Source organism: Triturus cristatus, chromosome 11 (assembly GCF_964204655.1).
Source record: "Triturus cristatus chromosome 11, aTriCri1.1, whole genome shotgun sequence".
NCBI classification, from domain to species: Eukaryota; Metazoa; Chordata; class Amphibia; order Caudata; family Salamandridae; genus Triturus; species Triturus cristatus.
Window position 1 is genome coordinate 382137508 of NC_140594.1, and position 24456 is coordinate 382161963.

The 24456-nt window shown below is 48.3% G+C and overlaps 1 protein-coding gene across 1 annotated transcript in view; it reads left to right on the forward strand.

Annotated features, from left to right (window-relative positions):
- The window catches only part of LOC146784224 (myoferlin-like), a 3625175-nt gene that overhangs the window by 2679695 nt on the left and 921024 nt on the right, over positions 1 to 24456 (forward strand). Inside the window, exon 19 of the mRNA XM_085634512.1 lies at positions 7963 to 8118. Within this exon, the coding sequence (XP_085490638.1) occupies positions 7963 to 8118 (156 nt within the window). The remainder of the gene's footprint in view (positions 1 to 7962; positions 8119 to 24456) is intronic.

A 24456-nucleotide genomic window follows, 5' to 3' on the forward strand; every position in this document is an offset into this window, starting at 1 on the left:
CCCCACTCAAAGGGAACCTGAGACACCTAGCAGTGGCTCACTGTGTTGTCAGCGGCAACAACTGGGTAAAATGCATCGGGGACCACCTGCTCTTCAAACACCAGGCGACAACAGACAGCTGTCACACTGGCTCCAATGTCTCTAAGAGCCTCCACTCTATGGCCATTGATGGTCACCCACTGCCTGTACTTTTTAGTGTTATCAGGCAGCTGGGTCCTGGGGACCACCTCACAGTCTCCTAAAGAGACAAGGGACATATCTGCGGGACCCCCCTCCCCCACTTTGGGCACCCATCTCCTCCTCCAGGGCAACACTCGCCATCTGCAGGGGTGGTGCACCAGTAGGTGCTGTTTTGCCTCTCTGTGGGCACTGGGGATCATAGTACCGGTGGCCCACCTCACCGCACTGAAAACATTTCATGGGTCCCATATGAACAGGTTTACCTGTCGGGCACCGGGCTTCTTCTCAGGGGGAGGCTGGGAACCCTTCCCTTGGTTCCCTTGGGGATTACTTTGGGGCACTTTCTGGAACTCCCTCTGTTTGCCCTTGTCCCCTCCACTCTTCTGCTGGAGACCCTGCCCACCTTTGGTGGAGTCTCCCACATGACCCTTGTGGGCCCGGGTGCTCACCCAGCGGTCCGCCTCCTCAGCAAGCTTCCTAGGGTTAGTCAGCTTGCTATCAATAAGGTGCTGGCGTAGCTCTGGAAAACAATTATTTGACAAGTGCTCCCATGAAATCAAATTATAGAGTGCTTCAAAATCATTCAGTTTGCTACCCTTCACCCAACCATCCAATGCTCTGCCAAAGAAAAAACATATTCTACGCAAGTGCTAGACTCCTGTTTCTTACAATTCCTAAACCTTTGTCTATAAATCTCAGGGGTCAACTCATACCTGGACATTAATGCCTCTTTCATGTGTACATAAGAATTCTGATATTCAGAAGGCAAATCTAATAAAGTGTACCGCCCATCACTGAGGAACCGTCCCCACAACCCCGCTCCCCAATCCTTCTCAGGGACCCGGTGGGAGGACATAGTACCTCATAGGCCTTGAACCATTGCCCAATATCTTCATTCTTATGAAACTCCTTAATAACATCCTTGGGAATGAACACTCTTGTTTCTGCAGGCACGGATGGTGTGCTGCCACCAGAGGGAGTAATTTCTAAACTCTGGGCTTTCAATTCCAACTCCCTCAACTTCTTTTCATGCTCTAAATGCATCCTCTTTTCCTCCAAGGCTAACTCCTTATTCTCTAACTCCATCTGACCACCCATCTTGAGCTTGGCTAGCTCCATCCTATGCATTCTATCTCTCTCCCTGTCCTCCAGCCCCTCTAGGGACAGGCCCTTTGAAGAAACACTGCTGCCTGGCCTTGAAGGTACTTTCTCCCTGGTCAGGCCCAATGGCCCATCCAGCTGCCCATCTGCATTCTCTGCCTCATCCCTAGGCTCTTCAAGATGCTCAATAGCATTTCTAGATTCCAACCAGGCCCTCAGTGCCTTTTGAAACTCTTCCTTCTTGGCAATGCCTATCACAGGGATTTTACATTTTTTACAGAAGGCTTTAAGCTGTGGCACAGTGTAGGTATCGACCCTATCTTCTTCAAACTGTAGATCCATAGATGCGTTGGATGCTGCTTTGCTCATGGTGAAAAACGGTTGGCAGTTCTCAAAAAGCAAAAAGAAGTTCCAAGGAAAATTCTACCAAAAATTATGTGGTTGTGTTGTGGTCTGCACTCACTAGTAGTGTACACCAATCACTGTATGTAAGTCACAAATGCAAGTCCAAATCCTCACTGCTGACCACCAATGTTAGAACTGGGGGTCTCTAGTTGGCAGAGGTAGGTACATTTGACCAAATAGGGACCCATGCTTCTAGTCAGGGTAAGGGGGTACACTTCTAAAATAACCCCTGCTCACCCCCTTGGTAGTTTGCCACGAGCAGACAGGCTTATTTCAGAGGCAGTGTGTAAAGCATTTATGAACACATACAGTAATACAGTGAAAACACTATAAATGGACACCACACTAGTTTAGAAAAATAAGTAATCTTAACACAAGACCAAACGACAAAAATCCACAATACTGTAATCAAAAATAGACTTTAAAATGGTAGAAATAGCTCAGTTCAATGTAGATGGTAAATGCGACACTTCACTCTCATAGTATCTTGGATGCGTCACGCAATACATACAAAAGGGTCGCAGGGAAGGTGATGCGTCGTTTCCTTGCTTTGGGGGAGGTGATGCGTCGGTTCCTTACTGCAGCGCAGGGGGCGTTGATGCGTCGGTTCCTTACCGGAGAAGAGGTGATGCATCGGTTTCTTACTGTGATCCGGCGTGATGCGACAAGATGGGGCCTCAATGCGATGTGAGGATCCGGTGCGATGCGAGAAAATGGCGTCGCGATGCGACAACGTTGGATGCGATGCGTATATGCCCAACGGCCGTGCGGCGAACTCTGTAACTTCTAAGCATGACAGGCCCTGGGATACGCTTCTCCGGTGATGCAACGGCGACCTCTGCGGCGGTGACATGGTTCTCCGGTGATGCGACGCACTTCGTCGATGATGCGACAGCAAACAGTTGCAGCGGCGGCACTCTTCTTCTCGTTGCGTCGCGCTTCCAGCTCCCAGCGACTCCCAGTCTTCTCAGAGGGCACAAACAACAGTAGGCACCTCTCTGCAGGCAGAATTCCACAGCAAGGGAATTCAGGGAAGCTGGTGGTGAAGCCTTGTATCCCTGGGACTTCAGGCAGGAGGCAAGCACAGTTCAAGCCCTTGGAGATTCTTCTTCAAGATTGAAAAAGTACACACAAAGTTCCTTTTCTCCTTTCCTTGGCAATAAAGTGACCACTGCAGGCTAACCCCAACAGCACAGCACAGGGGCAGTCTCCTCCTTCAGCTTCCTTGGTTCCCAGAAGTGATCTAAAGTTCTGGGGTCTGGGTCCCCCCTCTTATACACCAAAATCCTTTGTCTCTGAAGGCAGAGAGTGTCTGTACCTAGTCCAAACCAGTTCTGGGTGCATTCAGCTAGTGCACAACTTCTTCCTTTGTCAGTGTGGGCCAGGGTCATCAGACACACCACAGGAGGTGGAGCCAGCATTGTGGAAGGCACGCACAGCCCTATTTAGGCCCAGATGCTACTCCTCCCACCACTCCTCATGCAGATAGGCCTATTCAGCCTTGTGCTGACTCACCCTGTCTCCTGGAGCCACCCCAGCCCCTGTCACTCACAAACCAGACATGGAATACACAACCTAGCAGAGGCAGGCTTGGATGGTTAGGCAAGAAAATACCTACATTCTAAAAGTGGTATTTTCAAACACAGAATGTTAAAACCAACTTCTCTAAAATATGTATTTTATCATTCTGAGTTCAGGCATACTAAACTCGAATTTCTACCTAGTTCCCTGAGTCAGTTAGGATTATAAGATGTTATAATCAAACTGCCCATTCTGGCCTATGGGAACAGGTAGCCTTGCAATAGTGAAAAACGAAATTGGCTTTAATTCACTATCAGGACATGCCACACACACCAGGGCATGTCCTACCTTTTACATACAATGCACCCTGCCCTTGGGCCTACCTTAGGGGTGACTAATATGTAGAAAAGGGAAGGTTCAGGTACTGGCAAGTGGGTGCACTTGTCAAGTCGACATGGCAGCCCCAGGCTGCACACAGGCTCTGCAATGGCAGGCCTGAGTCCCATTTTACAAGCTGCTTCTGTGGGTGGCACAACCCGTGCTGCAAGCCCACCAGCAGCATTTGATTTACAGGCCCTGGGCACACATGGTGCACTGTACTAGGGTCTGACAAGTAAATCAAATAGCCAGTCATGGAGTCACTAATCCATTACAACAATTTACACTAGAGATCACTGCACTGTGGCACTGAATAACAGTGGCACAGTGTCCAAAGTATCTAGACCAGCAAAACACATAGCAAAAATACAGGAGGCAACAGCAAATAAATGGAAGGGAGACCCACACCAATGGTGCCAGGTTTAACAGCCATGGTTTAGCAAGGAATAAGATGGTGCATGGGATATGGCCTCTCCAGACAGTGGAAGTGTATTGCCTGCATTCATGGATTGAGAAGTTGAAGACATAGACACTGAAGTGAGCAAGAGTGGAGAGAGGGCTGCCCTTGAAAATTCTCTGAGGACCTCCTAGCAGGGGATTGCTGATTAGTCCTTCTTGAGCAGTGTTAGTGAATAATATGGTAGAAGAGGATAGGAAGGGAGTTTGGAGATAGTGTTAAATATGAAGATGTTTGTTGTCAAAGTTTGACCCTTTTGTTTGTACCTGTTTGCTGCTTCTGGAAGGTTGATAGCCAGGTACAGAGAGTTCACACTTCATTGTGTCCATTTTTGGGATACTCTTGTTTGGAGCCGGCATTATCATTTAAAAAAAATTCTTTTTATTCACATCTGCTCAGCCAGTATTATTGTCAGGAGATAGTTACATTGCATTACAGTATGTCTTATTACAAACACATTAACACAGTTAACTTTACAATGCCTACACTGTCATTCTCCCACATTCCCTTATAGGCCTCTGTAGATCGGCCAGGCACTCCATATCTTTCCCCATTTTTTTAGGGCACCCCCTGCTCTTATATATTGTCTGTTCTGCCTGTCAGCGCCAGTCTAAGTCAGGTTTCCATTCTTTTATTGTTGCCAATTATACGCTCCCCATTTCCTCACTACATTTCACTTAGTTACCCCCACAGCTAATGTTACCCATTGGGTATCTAGGCCATTCTTCCTCTCCCGCGATTTTTGTAGCACCCATTTTCTTGTCAAGTGTACCTTCTCTCCTGTATCGAGCCGGCATTATCATTAACTGCTGTAAGCCATCGCCTTGCACAAAGGGTGTGTATTCACTACAACCCGGAAACGGTACTTGAAAGGGAACTTCCCTAAACTAGTTCCAGGACCTTATACCGAGGATCCACATTGGCTGTCTGGAAAATAATAATAAAGACAGAATTCAAACCATTCCACTTTCTTCCAGATCCAAACTGCTTCACTGACCAATGAAGGAAGTGCTTCTCTGAGTACTCCAAGAGCTGATGGGAGATCAGGGCTAGTGTCTGCTTGCGAGTCAGTCTCCCAGAGGTACGGGAGCTTTACCTGCACAACTTGCTAGCTAAACCGTGGGTCTGCCTAGCACTTAGAACCTGCCTGCTTGCTCAAAGAGGAAAAGAAGAGTGCCTGACTCTGCAATAGGAGAGACTGTTCAGGAGCTGAAGCATAGCTATGTTCCCGGTGTGTGAAACACTCCCTGTACCGAATAACTGGCAAACTTCATGAACTAAACAGCAAACCAGACCACCAGTGTGCTGTTCAGCACCTTCCCAGTGTAACCAGAGGGACTTATGTTTCTGTTTCCTGAAGTGTGGCATACGCTCTGAAGACCATCGTTGCTAAGAACAGCTAAAAACAAGGACTACTAACCAGGCCCGCTGTGCTGTTTAATCAAGCAGCCAGAGTGAGGATTGTGGCCACGTTCCACAGTCCTGCGCAGCTCCTGCAGAGGCCTCTGTCTCAAACTGGACAGTCGTGCCAACTGCAGTGTGTTCACTTCGCAAAGGTCCCACTAGACACCACAGACATTGGGGCCCCCACAGGAACAAGGAATAGCACTCTTGAGGTGGTAGGACATGTAGAAGAAACCATTGAGCCCGGTACTGAATGCCCATTATTAATGTGTGTAGTATCATGCATTGCTGTAACTTTAAAATAATTTTCTTTTTATTAAGACTGGGCTGTGCAGTGAATTAATGTGTCTGTTTATTGACTGTTGAGTTTTGAGTCTCTACCCATGGACTACCTCCTGGAGAATCCTTTGACTGCTCTCCCTTGCTGCCCTGAGAGTCATGTGCAGATGGGTATGCTTAGCCCAGTTTGTAGAGCTTAGAAGCGAAGGCCTCAAGAGTCTAATGGCTCCAACCCCCATGGTTGTGGCTTAGTAGCTCTGTGGCCTCCCTGAACATGACTCAAATATGCTCAACAGAGCATGGGTTGGATCTGTCCTCAGATGAGTTGTGGGTGCTTCACAGAAATGTGATGTTGGTGTCAACTGTTAATGGGTACTTTTGGGACAATTGGGTTTGCATCTAGAGTTGAAGTATTCAGGTATTGCTTCCAGATCAAAGCTGACTTTGGAGCCAGTGGGATGTTGTGCACTCTAGATCAGCATTTTGTGCAGTTGAGAGTTCCTTACTAACCAGCAATATGTCTGTGTCAGTCTATTTGAAAGTACAGTGTACAACCAGCAATCTGTCACAACAAAGACAATAGTTTGGAATTGCTCTTTAGACTAGTAATCTGTCCTTCCAAGTTGAGGGTTCTTTGCAATAAAGTTATCTTTTCTGAATAATCAAAGGGTTGGGGCATTCAAAGTATTCTGTGCCTGGAATGCAGTGATTTGAGGAAGATGTTTACACCATTGATTCTATCTAGGTAGTCCATACATTGGGTGTTCTGAAGAGGAGTGATCTGCTGCCAGGAATGTATGAGCTGGGATCCTCTATGGTAAGCAGTCTGTCCGTCATCATTGATGGGCTCTCTAGACCGGCATGCTAATGGATACAGTTCTCTCTCAGATTCATATTTTTAAATCATATCTCAGCTGTAACTGTGGAAACTGTCCTTCAAGTTCTCTGCGGTGAACTCCCTTTCTTGGTCATGAAGAACTTGGACCTGGAACAAAGCCCCACTTTAAAACATATTTTACAGGGGATGGGGATCCACTACCATGGTTTCAGAACTGTTCTCTTACCATTGTCATTTTCTGGCTGTTCCTCAGGCAATCTTTGTGCAAGGTGATGGCTCTTCTAGCAGAGAGCAATGGGGCTGGTTCCAAGCAGGAGTTTTCAAAACAAGGGCACAATGGATGTGCGATCTCTGCATCTGGCTGTCATCATCCTCTTTGAAGTAGTAATCATGGACAACCTGGAATGCTTTGCCTAGAAATGTCCTCAACTTCAACAACACAAACTGAAGCCCCATCCTTCACCCCTATCATCTACCAAATGCTAGTGCTGAGGAAGAACTAATCTGAATCCCTTTGCTAACCAGGTCGTCAATAGATTTCTAAAGGTAGCCAAGTCTCAGTCCTTCTCACTTCAGTGCCCGAATTTCCCCCCTTCAGCCATAGCAATGCAGGCAGTAAATTGCCACTGTCTGAGGATGAGTAAGCATGCCCGTCCCCGTTATGGTTAATTAGGGTCATGCAAAATAGATCCCACTTGTCATAGTCCTCAAACTGTCCCATCACACAGAGTCGTACTACCATACATGTGTTCCTCACAAAGTACATGCACTTGACAAGGACATTGAATGTTAACACAATGTTCTGGGTTTCACATAACAGCAGAACTTGACACAAGAGGAGGCAGTAGCTTGTCTGTCCTTGACACAGAGAAGACGATCTAGTCATACTACTGATTCAGAACACCTGTTATACTGCCACTGCTAATTTATCTGATGCACCAGGACATGGACACTTGGTGTGCCCCTACAATGCATATGACAGGTTCTTGAATTCGCATTACCTGTGGTACGCCTATTCTTCTGTGCACATGCTAGATTAGTGTGACACAAGGACCAAATAAAAAGTCGAGATACCAGTTTCACATGTAGCAAAGTACTCATGGCAGGAGTACATCCCTGTTGATTATGCAGGGGACATTCATGAATGTCATGAGTTGGTGCTACTTTAGATAGGCCACTGATATAGCCTGAGCAGTGTATATATTTAATGTGCTTTATTGACTTTAAATTTATCCCGGAGATTCAATTTATCAGCAGTACTGTATTAACCAGCAGTTTACCTCTCCCCCATTCTGTGAGTTGAAGTTGTCCTACTTTCACACAATTAGTAATTGGTATTTCTGTTGAATGTTAGATCAGGTTCATATGGCACAGCACTGAGACACTGTTTACTTTTCAGGGATCATTCCGGATCTATCCTCTCTCTGAGGATCCAGATGAGCCACTTCCTCCACGCCAGTTCCAGGAATTTCCGCCAAACTATCCACAAGAATGCCTTGTGCGGGTCTACATTATCCGGGCGCTAAATCTCCAGCCAAGGGATAAGGATAGATTGGTGAGCATTCTATGTAGTTTTGAGTTGTGTTGTCAACCAGCGGACACCTGCTTCCATATGAATCCACAATCTACCCCATCTGTTTATATGCCTCATCTAGGGCCTGATGCATCATCATTGGACAGGTTACAAATAGTGATTTCAAATTGTGCACCAACGTTTTGTGACCTGCCTGACAATTTCTGATATGCTTAAGAGTTGCATCATAAAGTGCATGCTCAGAGGAGCCTACAAAACCTCCCCCCTCATTATTATTAAAAGGAAAGGAAGTAACCTGAACTGACTGTCCAGGCAGTAATGTTTCATGAACCTATGCAGTGATACCCATGTCGCTACTGACAGATGTCCAGGAGAAGAACACCACACGCTAACGTAGTGGTCGCAGCCTTGACTCTGGTAGAGTGAGCCCACAAGCCTTCAGGGGGCTGTTTCTTGGCCAGTAGGTAGAAGATCTAAATGGACAGGACAATCCTTTGTGAGATGGTTCTCTGCTGTACAGCTTTCCCTTTTTTTGCTCCCACATAGCCCACGGAGAGGTGATTGTCCACCAGCAACTCTCTTGTGCGGTCAAGGTAGAATGACAGCCCTTTTTTAGGTCCTGGTGGTAGAGTCTCTCCTCTTCTTTGGAGGGATGAGGTGGAGCAAATACAGTAGGCAGGTTGATGCTCTAGCCTAAATGGAATGGAGTTGCAGCCTTTGGAAGAAAGGAGGCATGCATCCGGAAAACTTGCTTATCTGGGTATAAGGTGGTATAAGGAGGGTGCACAGAAAGTGATTGCAGTTTGCTGACCCTCCTGGATGATATTATGGGCAGTAAAACGGCAATTATGATGGTCAATAGCCTAAGAGGGCAATTGAGCACAGGTTCAAATGGTGCACACATGAGACCGGTGAGGACCTAGTTGAAGTCCCACTGAGGCTTGATGAAAGGCATATGTGGGAACATATGTTGCAGGCCTTCAAGAAACCTAGCCACAACAGGTAGCTTAAAGAGAGAAGGTTGATCTGGCAACTGCAAGAATGGCAAGATGGTATACAGGTAACCCTTAACTGTGCCCAAAGCAGAGCCCTGCTGGGCCAAAGACAACCCAAGTAAGAGAACATTTGGGAGAGGCGCAGATAGGGGGGTCAACCTTGTGGGGAACACACCATGACACAAATTTCTCCCAACGGCAGGCGTATACCAACTTGGTGGAGGGATGCCTGGCTGCCAGAATAACATCACTGACTTCTGGAGGAAGGTCAAAAGCTGTCAACGGTTGCCACTCATCTCCACACATGTAGATGGAGGGTGCGCAGGTTCGGGTGCAGAACCCTGCCCTGTTGCTGTGGCTGAAAGGTAGCACAGTAATCTGAAAGTGCCTGTGGCCCACCATGAATAGAAGTTGGTGTCAGTGAGCTGGTGGTACGGGGATGTGGAAATATGTGTCTTGCAAGTCCAATGCTACCATCCAGTCTCCCGGATCTAGGGAAGACAAAACTTGGGCGAGTGTGGGAATTTTGAATTTCTCCTTCTTCAAGAAGAGGTTGAGAAGAGACAGATCCAAGAAAGGACATAGTCCTCCGTCCTTCTTTGGCACCATAAAGTAGCAGGAATAACAACCACACCCTACTTCTGATGCAGGCTCCTTTGGCCAAGAGAGCCTGCACTTCTTGACAGAGCAAGGAGAGATGGTTTTCTGTCAGCTGATCATAAGTGGGTAGCATGGGTGGAGGGGATGTCACAAAGTGGAGAGAGTAGCCCCTTTGACTGTCTGAACTACTTATGTTATTGGCCATAATTGGGGGAAGTTGATGGCATATCCTGCCTCCCCTGTGTGCCCATGATGATCTGAGGACAGGCTAAAGAGGTATGGAGGGAGCGGCTGCTGGGGGGGTAGTGGCCTGATCTGACTGCTAGCTGCCTGTCCCATATGGTCTATTGAACCAGCACGCTCAGCCCTGAAAAGGCTGGGAAGCCTGCTGGCCGTGGTGGCTGGGAGGGTATGAGCGTGGTTGAGGACCCTTTCCATATCCAAGAAGAGGGCAGAAGGCAGATTGGAGTTGAGGAGGGCCATAGACAAACCCAAGGACCTAGTGGTAGCACTGGCGTCCTTGAAACACTCCATACCGGAATCTGCCTTGTCTCCAAAGAGGCGACAGCCATCAAAGGGCATGTCCTTGAGGGAAGCCTGGACATCCCCAGGAAAGCCAGATGTTCTCAGCCAGGTGTGACGCCGCAAGACGTACGACCGATGATGTAATCTCTCTACCCAGCAAGTTAGTTGTGTCAAGTCCACATCTGATGCAAAACTTTGCCGCATCTCTCCCATCGGCAACAGCCTGAGAGAGTATGACCCAGGCCTCCTTCAGGACTATAGGCAGCACTTGCCCAACAGAATCCCATAGTGTATGGGGACAACGATCCAATATGCACAAGATGTTCACCAACCGCAGTGCCAGGCTGGTGGAAGAGAACATTCTCTTACTAAAGGTGTTCAGCCTCTTGGATTCCCTACCCAGTGGGGTGGTAGGGTACACGCTAGGGTGAATGTGAGATGAGGAAGCTTGGACCGCCAAGCTCTCTGGGGTGGGGTGCTAGGTAAGGAAACTGGGATCCCCAGGAGCAGGGTAAATGCAGCGGGCAATCCTCTTATTCACAGGAGACCCTGTGAGGGCCTTGGATCAGGCCCCAAGTAGGAGGTCCATAAAAGCTTAATTGAAGGGGAGAACGGTTTTTGAGGGGGTGACTCCCGGCTGAAGGACCTCTGTCAAGACATTAATCTTGAGGGTAGGTTAAGGTCCAGGACCTCAGTCACCATGCTCACCACCATTGCAAAATATTCTCCCACCTCCGTAGCCACAGTAGGAGGGGAAACCAGGCCAGTGTCAGGTGAGCTGTCCAACCCACTGGCCTTACCCAGTTCCTCATACCATTTGTCCTACTCAACTGGGTCTTCTCCATAAGGGTCTATAGACCCCTCCCGAATGTTTCTCTGACCAGGCCTATCCATCAAATAAGAGCTTGGCGAACAATGGGGTAACCCAGTATCCCTCAGAACCTGGGCAATATTATATCAAAGAAACAATGGTTCTGTTGGGTGAAAAAAGGCCTCTCTACACAAATAGCACAGGTCATGCGTTATTCAAAGTTTGCAATTAGTCATAGGCAACACACAAAACAAACTTTAGGGTATTCTGAGATTTTTATATAAATTGCGTCATTCATATACATACCCAAAAGCATTTAAAAAGCAGTCAAGGTACAAAGTGATAACAATTTGTGACAAGGTGACAAGTGGTGCTCAGTGATAAGGTGCGTGATATGTACAAAGTGGTTGAAAAGGTTGGAAAAATTTCTGATGGCCAGAAAACAAATATTTATAATAGATCTGCGAACTGAGTCAATTTGTTTTTCCGCAGGCTCTAGTTACTGGTCCGGGGGATAGTGTCGACGTTTCAACCCAGGTACTGCACTACTATAAAGTCAGTGCGGGTCTTCATCAGGACAGGGGCCGGGGGTGATGGCCTGTAAGTAGTAAGATGACTTAATCAGGTGTGTTGTCAAAAAACAATGACTCACAGAATGTATGGTGGTATAACACTCACCTAAGGCTTACACCTAAACCCTTTTTATAACAGTAAAATCGGGACATCTGATGTAAATCTCAGGATGGAGGCATTATGCGGAGCGTTCCAGTTATTAATCACTTCTGGTAACGTGTCTGTGGATAATTGGGATAGGATTAGAAGGGAGCCGTCTAGTTATTTGGAGTAAAGTGGCTCAAGCGGCAAACACTGCTCACCTTTGTTGATTGTAAATTGAGAGGAGGCTGGCAGTCACTATTTCAGGCGCTTCATGTGATCTGTCTGTTGGAAAGTAGGATACGATTTTAGAATGGAAGCCATCTAGCTTATTAAAATAATTGTTAAGCTGAAAGGGGCTCGAGCGGCAATCGCTGCTTACCTTTGTCAGAAGTTAAATGCCGGATGTTGAATCACGGGCGGCAGGCATAAGTCCTGGCTCGTCTGTATAGATTGACAGCAGTGGGTATGTATATGAATGACGCAATTTATATAAAAATCTCAGAATACCCTAAAGTTTGTTTTGTGTGTTGCCTTTGACTAATTGCAAACTTTGAATAATGCATGACTTGTGCTATTTGCGTAGAGAGGCCTTTTTTCACCCAACAGAACCATTGTATCCATCAAATAAGGCACTGGCTCCACTGCTGGAAAAATGTCCTCTGTCAGCAATGGGAGTGGGGTCGGTCGACACACATCCAGCTCCGTGTTGGAGTCAGGAATGGCGATGGGGATGGTGCCGCCTATGGGTGCCTGAAGCGTCAGCATTGTAGCAGGCGCCGAAGAATGTCTCAGTCTCACCGGCGGCTCCTCTCTAGATCCAGTGAAGGATCCAGTGAAGGATCCTTGGGGCCCAACTGGCACAGAGGGCAAACCTGCTGGCATGGTCCTGTTAGGGCCCCTCCTGCGCCATGGGACCTGACGGCATTCCAGAGGGGCTGAGTCACCCGTAGATGAGGCGCATGGCCTCAAACAAATTCCCTATGCTGGGCGGGGATTGCTCCGACTCTGGGAAGATAGGAGAAGCGTGGAGCGGACCCAGGGTCAGGCTCAGCTGACTTGCAGAACCTGGACTGCCGACACTCCCTTGTCTTATCAGATGACTTCAAGGGACGCGGATAAGTCAAAGAGTGTTGGGAGGGGCTCAGTGAACTGTCCAAGGACCTCCCACATGAACAGCACCTTGAACGTCGATGAGTTGATCAACGTTAAGTAGCAAAGAGCTTGAGGGATCGTTCCCTCAGCACCTTCAAGTGTATGGTGTGGCAGTCCTCAAATACTGTGTCCCGGCTCCAGGTAACACAAACACACCAAGTGGGAGTCTGTCACCGACATTTGCCAACAACTGGCCCCACATTGTTTGAAACCAGCTGGTCTCTTGGGTGATATACTCACACCTGGAGATGAAATCTCACAAAAGTTGACAAAAAGTTGAAGAAAAACCTGAGGGGTAGCTCAGTCCAGATGAACGCTATCTGGCACGGAAAGGAAAAATGGCACCTATGTAGGTACTGCACACTTCACTTCCGGCACAGACAACACCAACACCGCCAACGTGGAGCCGAACAACGCCATCATAGGTCCTGCTCGGAAATCTTCTGAATCCAGTCTGAATCCTTGGGATATTCAAAGGCAAGGAATCTGCTGCTAGAAGTCTCTGTAAGATACGTTTATTACAAATTGAAACAAAGCCTGTGTTACTTAAGGAGACAACTGCTGTTTTAAAAAAATTATAATAATTCCTGCCAGGAATAACATCAGCGGTAGAATCCAGCCGTCCCAAGGACCATGGTCTACTCCCCCAATGACAGCAGTGACAATTTCCAAATGGAAGGATGTCCCACTGGAACAGCTTCCCCTTTGCAAGCTCTTGGTATCTAATCAGGGACGGTTGTGGCAAAGTTTTGAGGGATTCCATTGTGACCATCGAAAAAAAGAGAACAAGGCCTCTTTTATGCACTTCCAATTCATAATTTAGCTGCAAGGCTACTTTTGAGAGTGGGAACAACTTTTTTTGTGGTAAAATGATTATCTGAAAGAGACAATCAGTTATGGATTCCTCACCTTAGAATTACCCCCAGGCGTCAGACTGGATCCGGAGAATTGTTTCCTGAGCAGTACCTCTGCGTGTCGATAGGTGGCGTCGGTCGACTCCGCGTTCGTCGTTGGCGTTGTGGTCGCTGGAATGACATCGTGCTATCTACTTAGATGCCGCCTTCGTGCGCTGACGTCAGTTCTCTCTTTTTCCGCGCCAGCCAGGGCAGATCCGGAGAGAGTGGTACCTTGAGTCACTTTTTGACTCATTTTTTGGGACTTTTGTCAACATCTTTTTGAGTCTTTCAACTCCTGGTGCACGGAGGGATGTCACATCGAACCAGCTTCAAGGCTTGCAACTCCTGTTGCAATTTGATGTCGGTCACGGACCAGCACCTCGTGTGCCTTTGGTGTTTGGAGCGCGACCATGACCCGAAGTCGTGCTCCGACTGCCGGGCCATGAACCCAAAGTCTTTGTGGGAGCGGTCCCGAAAGCTTCTCGAGGCCCGGCAGTCCCGCGGACTTGGTTGGGGGCTCTAGGCCTTCGATGCCGGTGGCTCCAAGGATCCAGGGCAGGATCCGGACTGGTGCCGGTCGACCTCGTGACAGCTCCTCCAGCACCAAATCCAGTGACGACACCCCCGCCACCTCCAACGCCAGCTGTATTTCCATCCGGCGACGGCCCCGGTCTCCACCTCGGTGAGGACATGGAGCCGGACCGACATCGTCCGACGTTGGGACTGGCGCCAACCAGTTCTTTTGTATCCCTGTTCTCCCCTGATATTTCCTACCGCCCTGAGTGGCTACCAGGAGAGGGTGAGGAGGACTGGGAGGGGTCTGTGGACCCTCTTGCAGACCAGTTAGAGGAACCGGACTGGAGAGAGGAGTTGGGTGACGCCAGTGGTCTGGACACATCCCCAGACCTTGGCATGCTTTCTCCCCCTACCATGGCTACGGAGGAGGGTGCATCTTACGCAGTGGTGTTGCGTAGGGCGACCGAGGTCTTAAACCTCAAGCTTCCTACAGTGGCGATCATGACTAACCTCCAAACCGAGGTGCTTCAGCCGGCAGCAGCATCTTTGGAGCCCCTGCTGCCATTCAATGACGCCCTTACGGACATCCTTTTGGGCACTTGGTCCAAGCTCAACACAGGGGCTCCTGTGGATAGGATGATTGCCCCACGCCACCGCCCGGCACTGGGCGACCCCATTTTCCTGTCTCACCATCCCACCTCTGAGAGCTTGGTAGTCCAAGCCTTGACTTGCAAGGGCGCATTGCCTAACGCACTACCTGATAGGGAATCCAAGAAGCTGTACCACATTGGGAAGAAGATGCTTTCTTCCTCCAGCTTGGGACTGCGGTCGGTGAACACAGCATGTCTTTTGGGCCGTTACTCCCACTCGGTGTGAGACCCGGATTCGCAGGTGCTGCCACAGTGCCCGGAGGTGGCCCGTGTCGTGCTCTCCCATGCAGTTGCCAAAGGGAGAGACGCAGCGAAGATCACCATCCGATGTGGGCTGGACACGCCGACTCACTAGACAGGACAATTTCCACGTCGGTAGCCCTTAGACGCTACGCATGGTTAAGTCTACTGGCTTTTCGGGTGATGTCCAAGCTATGCTCTTGGACATGCCCTCTGATGGCTGTCAATTGTTTGCCGACAAGGCGGGCAACGCGTTTGAGCGCCCACCTCCCAGCACAGTCTGCCTTTCGCCCCTTTCCTGGCTACAGAAGGGATGCCCCACCAAGTCCCGCCCAGAGCCACAGGCCAATGCAAGCTGTCCACCCTCTGCGCGGCCGGGGACGTGGAACCCACCATCATGGGTCTGGGGGCCAGCGGGAGAGCCAGTCCACCAGTGACCCCTCTGCAGCAGCCTCCAAGCCCTCCTAGTCTGACCTTTCAGGGCAACCTTTCGCCAGTGGGCAACAGGATTCACCATCACCTCCCCCACTGGCTCAACATCACGCCGCACAGGTGGGTTTTGCAGATAGTCCGAAGGGGCTACTCCCTCCCCTTTGAGACTACCCCTCCATCCATGCCACCTCAGACCCATCGCTTGTCGGAGGATCACTTGGCCCTTCTCCAACAGGAAGTTATGTCTCTCTTGGCCAAGGGAGGCATCGAGCGCGTTCCTGCCCCAGAAGTAAGTTGTGGTTGTTATTCCCACTATTTTCTGGTTCCCAAGAAAGACAAGGGCCTGCATCCTATCTTGGATCCCCAGAACGTCAATCGCTTCCTCCGGAAGGAGAAGTTCAAAATGTTGTCCCTGGCTCAGGTCCTGTCTGCTCTCGACCCATGGAGACTGAATGGTAGCGTTGGACTTGCAGGGCGCTTATTTTTACATCCCCGTCCTGCCAGCCCATTGGCGTTACCTGCGGTTCACGGTAGGCCACGAGCACTTTCAGTTTACCATGCTTCCCTTCAAAAGTGATGGCCATGGTCGCAGCTCATCTGCGCAGATCAGGGATTCCAGTCTTCCCCAATCTCGATGACTGGCTGTTGAAGGCGGATTCGCCCCAGGCTGTCTTCTCCCTCCAAAAGACTACGGCCGACCTCCTGCATTCGCTGAGGTTCACCATCAATGTGCTGAAGTCACACCTGATTCCCTCTCAGAAGCTCCTTTTCATCGGAGCAGTTCTGTACACAGCGCAGCTTTGGGCTTATCCTTCCGAGCAGCGAGTCTGGGATATTTGGGCTATGATTCCGATCTTCAGCCTCTATCCCGCGTTTCGGTCAGAATGACCCTGAGGCTACTGGGCCTCATGAACTCCTGCATCCTGCTGGTGAACTATGCCTGGTGGCACATGTGGGCTCTGCAGTGGGACCTGAAGTTCCAGTGGGAACAGCATCAGGGGAATCTTTCTGATTGCGTTTAGATCTCAGAGGTAACTGCACACCAATTGCAGCTGTGGCTAACGAACCGGGATTGGGTCAACGGCAGATCCCTCTCCCTTCCCCAACCAAACTTCACAGTGGTGACAGGTGCATCACTGCTGGGGTGGGGTGGCCACATGGGAGAGGCGCATATCAGAGGCCTCTGGTCTCCAGCAGAGTCCGGGCTACATATCAACCTTCTGCAGCTTCGGGCGATTCCTTCCATCTGTCCGGAGAAGAGTGGTGCAGGTGATCACCGACAACACCATCGCCATGTGGTACTGCAACAAACAGGGTGAGGTGGGGTCATGGACCCTATGTCAAGAGGTTTTCCACCTTTGGACGTGGCTGGAACATCAGGGCATATCCCTGATGGTTCAACACCTGGCAGGTTCTCTGAACACCAGGGCGGACAAACTCAGCTGCCGGTGCATGATGGATCACGAATGGCGTCTTCACTCGGAGGTGGTGAAAGGTCTTTGACAGCAGTGGGGAGAGCCTTGGTTAGATCTATTCACCACCGAAGAGAACGTGCAATGTCAGAAGTTCGGCGCATTTGAATTTCTAGGGCGGCACTCGCTAGGCGACACTTTTCATCATGAGTGGAGTTGCGGTCTTCTATACGCCTTTCCGCCTATACCACTTCTGCCCAGAGTGCTGAAGATCAAGCACAAACGAGCCCAAGTCATTCATGTGGCCCCAGATTAGGCATGAAGAGTCTGGTATCCCGAGCTATTACACATGGCTATCGATCCTCCGATCAGACTGCCTCTTCTGGAGTATCTTTTGTCGCAGCAGCAGGGGACGGTCCTCCACCTGAACCTGTCCAGCATCCGCCTCCTTACCTGGAGATTCAACGGCGACAGATGACAGCTTTCGACTTTCCTCCCAAAGTCTGTAATGTTATCTTGGCAGCCAGGAACAAGTTTGTGGCATGGTGCACAGCAAAGGCTGTGGATCCCCTTTCTGCCCCCCTTTCAGAGGTTCTCCTCTTCATTCTTCTTTTGGCCCAGCAGGTCTCTACTCTGGGCACTATCAAAGGCTATCTTTCGGCCATTTCGGTCTTTCTTCGGCTGCTTGACCAACTTCTCTTTTCAAGTTCCCTATTGTTAATTATTTCCTTAAGAGTATTACTCACTTGTTTCCTCCAACTCCTTTTGTGATGCCCCAGTGGGACTTGAACTTGGGTCTTACTTATCTTACGTGTGCTCCTTTCAAACCACTACATAACTGTCCTTTCAGACTCTTGACCCTTAAAACTGCCTTTCTGGTTGCTATCACCTCTGCTTGCAGGGTGAGTGAGCTACAAGCCCTTTCTTCTAAGCCTCCTTTCCTGCCTGTTCATCTGGACAAAGTTATCCTCCGCACTAGGCCTTCTTTCCTTCCCAAAGTGGTTACCTCTTTCCATATAGGACAGACCTTCACTTTGCCCACCTTCTTTCCGCCTCCGCATCCTTCTAAAGAGGAAGAGAGGCTTCACAGTCTGGATCCAAAATGTGCGCTTTCGTTCTGTCTGGATTGCACAAAATAATTCCGGGTGGATGACCAGTTCTTTGTCGATTATGTGGGCGCCAAGAAAGGTCGGGCCGTGCAAAAACGAACCATCTCCCGATCATCAAAATCTGCTATTCCTTAGCGAAATAGGAACCTCCAGTGAGGTTGCGTGCCCATTACACCAGGGCGACGGCAGCACCTACTGCTTCTTGACATCTGCCAGGCAGCTACGTTGGCTTTACTGCACATGTCTACCAAACACTACTGCCTGGACAGCCAAGTCCGGAGAGACGGCTTTTTCTGCCGCTCAGTTCTCCAGGACTTTCTGGTGTAAACTTGGTTTGCAGACCCACCACCGGGGTTGGTATTGCTGGGGTATCTATTCTAAGGTGAGGATTCCATAACTAATTGTCTCTTTCAGATGAACAAGTTACTCACCTTTGGTAACAATATATATCTGTAAGAGACATAGATTAGTTATGGATTCCTCACCGCCCCACCCATCATCCCCGTTCTTCGAACTGACTTCTAGAGTAAGGACCTTCTTTTCAGGGCCCTAGTTTTTGTGCACCAGTGGTCAGTGTCTTCCTTGGCTCTGCGTTTCTGGCTTGGAATGTCGTGTAAAGAACTGACATCAGCGCGCGAGGGTGGCGTCTAAGTAGATACTGAGGTGTTATTCCAGGACCAAGATGCCAACAACGAATGACCTGACGCCACCTATCGACGCTCAGAGGTACTGCTGAGGAAAAAAATAGCCGGATCCAGTCTGATGCCTGGGGGTAATTCTAAGGTGAGAAATTGTTTGAACCTTAAGGACTTTAAAATATTCTTTAAAAACAACATCCTGGGATGAGCATAAAAGGGGCGCAATAAAACAAAATGAAGCGTATCCTGCGGAGACTTATAGTCGCAGCCGCAAGGGCCCCTCAACTCAATCGATGATAAAAACCCAGATGGGCTCCCCAGTGTGTGATGCAATAGGTTCATCCTGAATCTAGTCATCAGGAATCTGTCTTGGGCGTTGTAAATATACGCCAAGTATGGTTCCAGTTCTGGACTAGATTTGGCAAGCAGATATGCTCTCACGGTTGGTTCAACCATTTCAATATCTTCCCTGGAAGATGCCCTCTGCTTTTTGAATGCCAACTTAATAAACTCCTTGTCCCGTTCTGCCAGCAAGTTTGGGTTATTATAATAATTAGCAAAACCCAGACCAGAGAGAGTTTCCTTTACAAATTTCAACCAGGGAATGTTATGCCCATGCTCCCTGTTGATGTAATCCGTTAGGATCTGCCTGCTTAAAGTAGCTTGGAGATAGAGGCTTTAGTTGAATCTCGTCTCTGATGTAAGAGAGACCTAGCTCTTCGTGAATTGAGTAGGATGGGATACTCTGTGGGACTCTAAGTAACCTACGCAGGAACTTATTTTCTTCAGCCTGTATCCTTTTGGGGTCAATGAATCCCCATACCTCACTGCCATATAAAATGTTTGCCTTGCTAATGGCCCTATACAAATTCACGATTTGTTCTGGAGCCCATCGTCCCAGCCTGTGTGCGAATTTCATGATTGCCCCAGAAGAGCTGGTAAGGGAATTGCATTTCTCATCTAACAATTTATTGAACCTATTACGGGTGTCAAGCACAATTCCCAAATAAGAAAATGCCTGCACTTTTTCTAGGGGGTGGGAGCCAATCCTAAAGATACATTTCCTGCCTGGCCTCTTTTCCATCTCCATAATGTAAGATTTGGAGAGGTTAGCGGACAGCTCCAGGTTCTCCATGAAGGTAACAAAACCATCAATCAAATGATGAAGGCCCCGCGCGGTGCGTGACAAAAGCACTGCGTCGTCCGCATAAAGCAGGACCGGTATTTCTCTGTTACCTATCCTCGGGGCGTCCGCCCCTAATACCCCCAGGGCCTCTTCTAAGCCATTGATATATAATGTAAATAGGAAAGGTGCCAGAATGCAGCCCTGTCTGACACCCCTAGAACAGGGAAAAGGATCCGTGGTATCACCCTCCTCTTTGTACCGGACCCGGGCTGAAGTGTACTGATGTAAAGTACATAGGATGTTAACCAATCCTGGATCCACACCCATATCCCCCAATAGCGCCCACAATTTGGTGCGATTAACCCGGTCAAAAGCCGCTGTCAAGTCCATGAATGCCAGGTACAACGTCTCTTTACTAGCGACGGTGTACTTGGCAGCCAGGAGATAAAGATTAAGGCATTGGTCAGTTGTTGAGCGGCCCGGCCTAAAGCCGTACTGGATGTCCGAGATGATGTCATGCTCATCCGCCCATTCCATTAGGCGGTTTAGTATTGCTCTCCCCATGACTTTCACTGAGACATCTATGAGGGAAATGGGTCTGTAGCATTGTGGGTTATCTTGATTGCCCTTTTTAAATATTGGGACAATTATCGCAGTGGACCATGAAGGAGGCATGCCTACCTCTACTGCTGTATTAATTACTCTTGCCAGGATGGGCGCCCACAAATCTACCTGAGAAATCAGGAGATCCGGGGGGATCCCATCCGGGCCTGGGGCCTTATTACGGGTCAGTCCCTCAATTCCTGCCTTTATCTCACCTAAGGTGAAAGGGATTTCCAAAGCTACCCCATCTCCTGCCCCATCAGATAAGAGAGGAGTGCTTTGGCTTTCGTGATTGTAAAGACCTTTAAAATGCTCCACCCAGGCTTCAAGGAGGACATGACATGTTATATCTGCAAGCTTCAGAGGCAGGCAGCTTCTGCTCCACTAAAACATTATCCTAACACCAGATTGCAATGCTGTCTACACATCTCAGAAGCATAGATCTCTCACTGACAAACCATTCCCTGCATTAAGGCACAAGCATCCTGGGCCCAGACGTGGATCCCTTGCTCACTGCGCCACTGGATTTAAGCTAGCCTGGCTGAAGAAGGGTGGCATACCCTTAAACCGGTCCCAGGATGCTTGTTTCCGGTCCAGGGAGAACCTGACCTGGCAGTTCAGTCTGGACTGTTCCCATGGGGCACAGGGTGAAGACTGATTTGCATATGGCTGGGTCCAAACTGTGGTGGTGTAGTGGGCAAAAGAACAATGGATTTAATCCAGATCTTTTGACTGGGGGAGAATGTTTGCGTTGTCAGCATTCCGTCCACCATTTGTTTGCTGTAACACTTTTCGCCCTAAGTGAGATGGGTATGCCCAGACGTGGGTCCCTTGCTCACTGCGCCACTGGATTCAAGCTAGCCTGGCTGAAGAAGGGTAACATACCCTGAAATCAGTCCCAGGATGCTTGTTTCCGGTCCAGGGAGGATCTGGCCTGGCAGTTCGGTCTGGACTGTTCCCATGGGACACAGGGTCAATATTATTTGCTTATGGCTGGGTCCAAACTGGGGTGGCGTAGTGGGCAAAAAAACGATGGATTTAACCCAGATCTTTTGACTGGGGGAGAATGTTTGCATTGTCAGCATTCCGTCCATCGTTTGTTTGCTGTATCGCTTTTCTTCCCTAAATTGGCTATGGCAAGTACTTAGGTACACTCTGGACTGGCTACTGGTGTACTCCTATAAGTCCCTAGTATATGTTACTTAGGTACCCAGGGCATAAGTACACCAGGGGTCCCCCATGGGCTGAAGCATGTATTATGCCACCCATGGGAGACCACTCAAATTGTGACTATAGGCCTGCCATTGCAGTCTGTGTAAGCTGGTGCTAACAGCACGTACAACAAATATAAGTTCACTACACTTGAAACCTATAAGTCACCCCTAAGGCAGACCTTTCAATCTTTAAGACATGGTGCTCAGTTCTAAGTATGAGGGTGTCCCTGCATGAGCGGGACACCCCTACAATCTTCAGAGTCCATTCTTCTGGGTTGTCAGTGCATCAGCCATTATGAAATATAGAGTGGCTATGCTTCATTACGCGATGTCCATCACTAAACTGGCTGTAACGAACCCTGTCATGTTTGGTATCAAACATGTTTGAATCATACCCCCCACACTATAAACAGTGTGGGAGGTATGATTCCATGCAATGTAAATCGCCTTTGGGGGGCCCTCTGTGCTCCCGGTACCAGTCTTCCAGAACCGGACAGCAAGCTAGGGCTGCTGCCGACCTGAGACATGATTCTGCCCTCCTGCTGCTGTGCAAAGCTCGAGCAAGGGAAGGCAGAACAATATGTATCCTGTCACAGGGAGGTGTGACCACCTCCCAGACAGGGTTTAGTGTATTGGGCCAGGGTGGCGGTGCTTGCCAGCACCACTCAGTCTGCTTGAAGGGCACATTTGGTGCCCTCATTGATACTCCAGTTCAAACCAACTCAGGGAGCCGTTGGCTCCCGCTCTGGTGTGAAACTGGACAAAGGACATGGGAGTATCCTCCCCACTGTCTGACCCCCTCCCCTGGGAGTGACCCCTGAATCATCCCAACACTTTTCTTAGGGTACTTAAGGGCTTACCTGTGGTTGGGACCCTAGATTCGTTGCGGGATTCGATTTAGATACAAATATGCGTCCTCTTCAATCGTCCGGACATTCTGACCGAGTCATGCAGACCGCATCGTACTTCGCCTTTGGAACCAAGACTGTAACCGGGACGACTCTGTCTGCTCGTGATCTCTAATTTCCATCCATTGCAGCTTGGGTCCTCCAGGCCGATGTTCCTTTCTACTTGGCGGAGTGAGGTGGCTTGGGCTCTGAGGCTGTGCCTTGGATTGAGATTGCTATGTGCTTGACATCTGCTGGGTTTGATGTAGCTCCGACCTTTCTACTGATGCTGAAATCTGGTGAGTTGACTGTTCAACTCTTTACTGCTAGCTTGAATTTGGTGAATTTGTTGAATCAAGACTATTTAAGTTTCCCAGGGAGTACAGTTTCCTAGACACCCTCCTACCACGCTTCTTCCTGCCCAGATTCTACATTAAAGCCTCTTGAGAACCAAAGCTCTCCTTGACTCTGCTAGGATTCCGTAGGACACCCTTCGAAAATTATTACACAGAAACATTTTGGCAGGTTTCTCCTTAAATCAATAGGTCAATCAATCTTATTCATAGTTTTTGTTCACTTTTTATTGTTAGTAACCATGAAAGCTCATCATTTGAAATCTTGATATAGTTTAGTTTAGTTTATTTAGAAAATTGCGTGGGTACTTAAAACCATTGCAATAAATATACAAAATAATACATATTTACATGGTAAGTTAAAAATCATTGATAACATCTTCCGATTAATTTTTTTCCAAAAATGACAGATAAAAGGAACACAAATAGTCTCAACATTAAAATTAGGGATGCTATTGCACAGAAACATTTTAATTTGTATGTCTGCCAATAAACGACCAATTCGCCCCTGCTGGCCTAGAAGTTAGTATAACCATTCGATAGTAACTTATACATATTCATGATAAAACATAAAATTCATGCTGAGACACAGTTAAATTCAAATGAAAAATCTTTATCGTCAATATGAAATATTTCTAATAGTAGGAGGCAAGCGGAGGTTGCAGTTTTGAGGCTAAAAGAACACTCAAAGGGAGTATTCCAGTTCATCAATGGTCTTTACGGGGATTCGCTAAAAGTCAATAGGTCAGCCCCTAATAGTATTATGGGGAACTCTATATTGCTCCTAAAGGATGATATGACCGTTGAATTACTTCTTATATCAAATGTACTGAACAATTTACGTGTTCTTTAGTCTTTGCTCCACTTTTAGCAGAAATTTGACAAACGTCAATTTAACTGTGAATCACCTGGGTCAAAGCAGGCTAAGATAGCCTGTCTCCTTGTTCGTATTCCTCTTTGGTTAAAAGCCTTCGTTAACAGTTGTTTCCTTTCTGGCGTTACAGTATTGCAGGAGCAAACCAAATGCACCATGTCCTCCTTGCAACTCCCACAGAGGCGACAAGTGACAGGTAGATTACTGCGTAGCCAAGGGGCCATATGTTTTTGGCTAGTAGTAACCCCAGCTGGTGTCTTAAAAACTGCTGCTTAATAAAAACGGGATAACCGGTGGCAAAGTAATCTTGTGGTGCGATAGACTTGTAATTGTTTATTGTCATCCACCCATGTGACCTTTGTGCTAGTGTGGCTTTATCCTCTGTAGCTGATTGAATTTTAAGAGACTTCTTTACCAAACGCTTAAAGGCCTGTAGGTCAATTGGCATTTCCCAAATCTGGTCAAGACCTGTAAGAGCTAGTGACTCTTGCAGATACTCTCTACCCCGTGATATATGATGATGCTGTAGTTGGTCCCACAACATGCGATTCAATGTATTCATTTCAGCTTTCCTGATTATATTCCAACATATAATGTATGAGCAGCTCCTGGCTAGTGATTTCTTGACCAGTTAGAATTCTAGCCTTATCTGAGCCGGGGAGGTGTAAC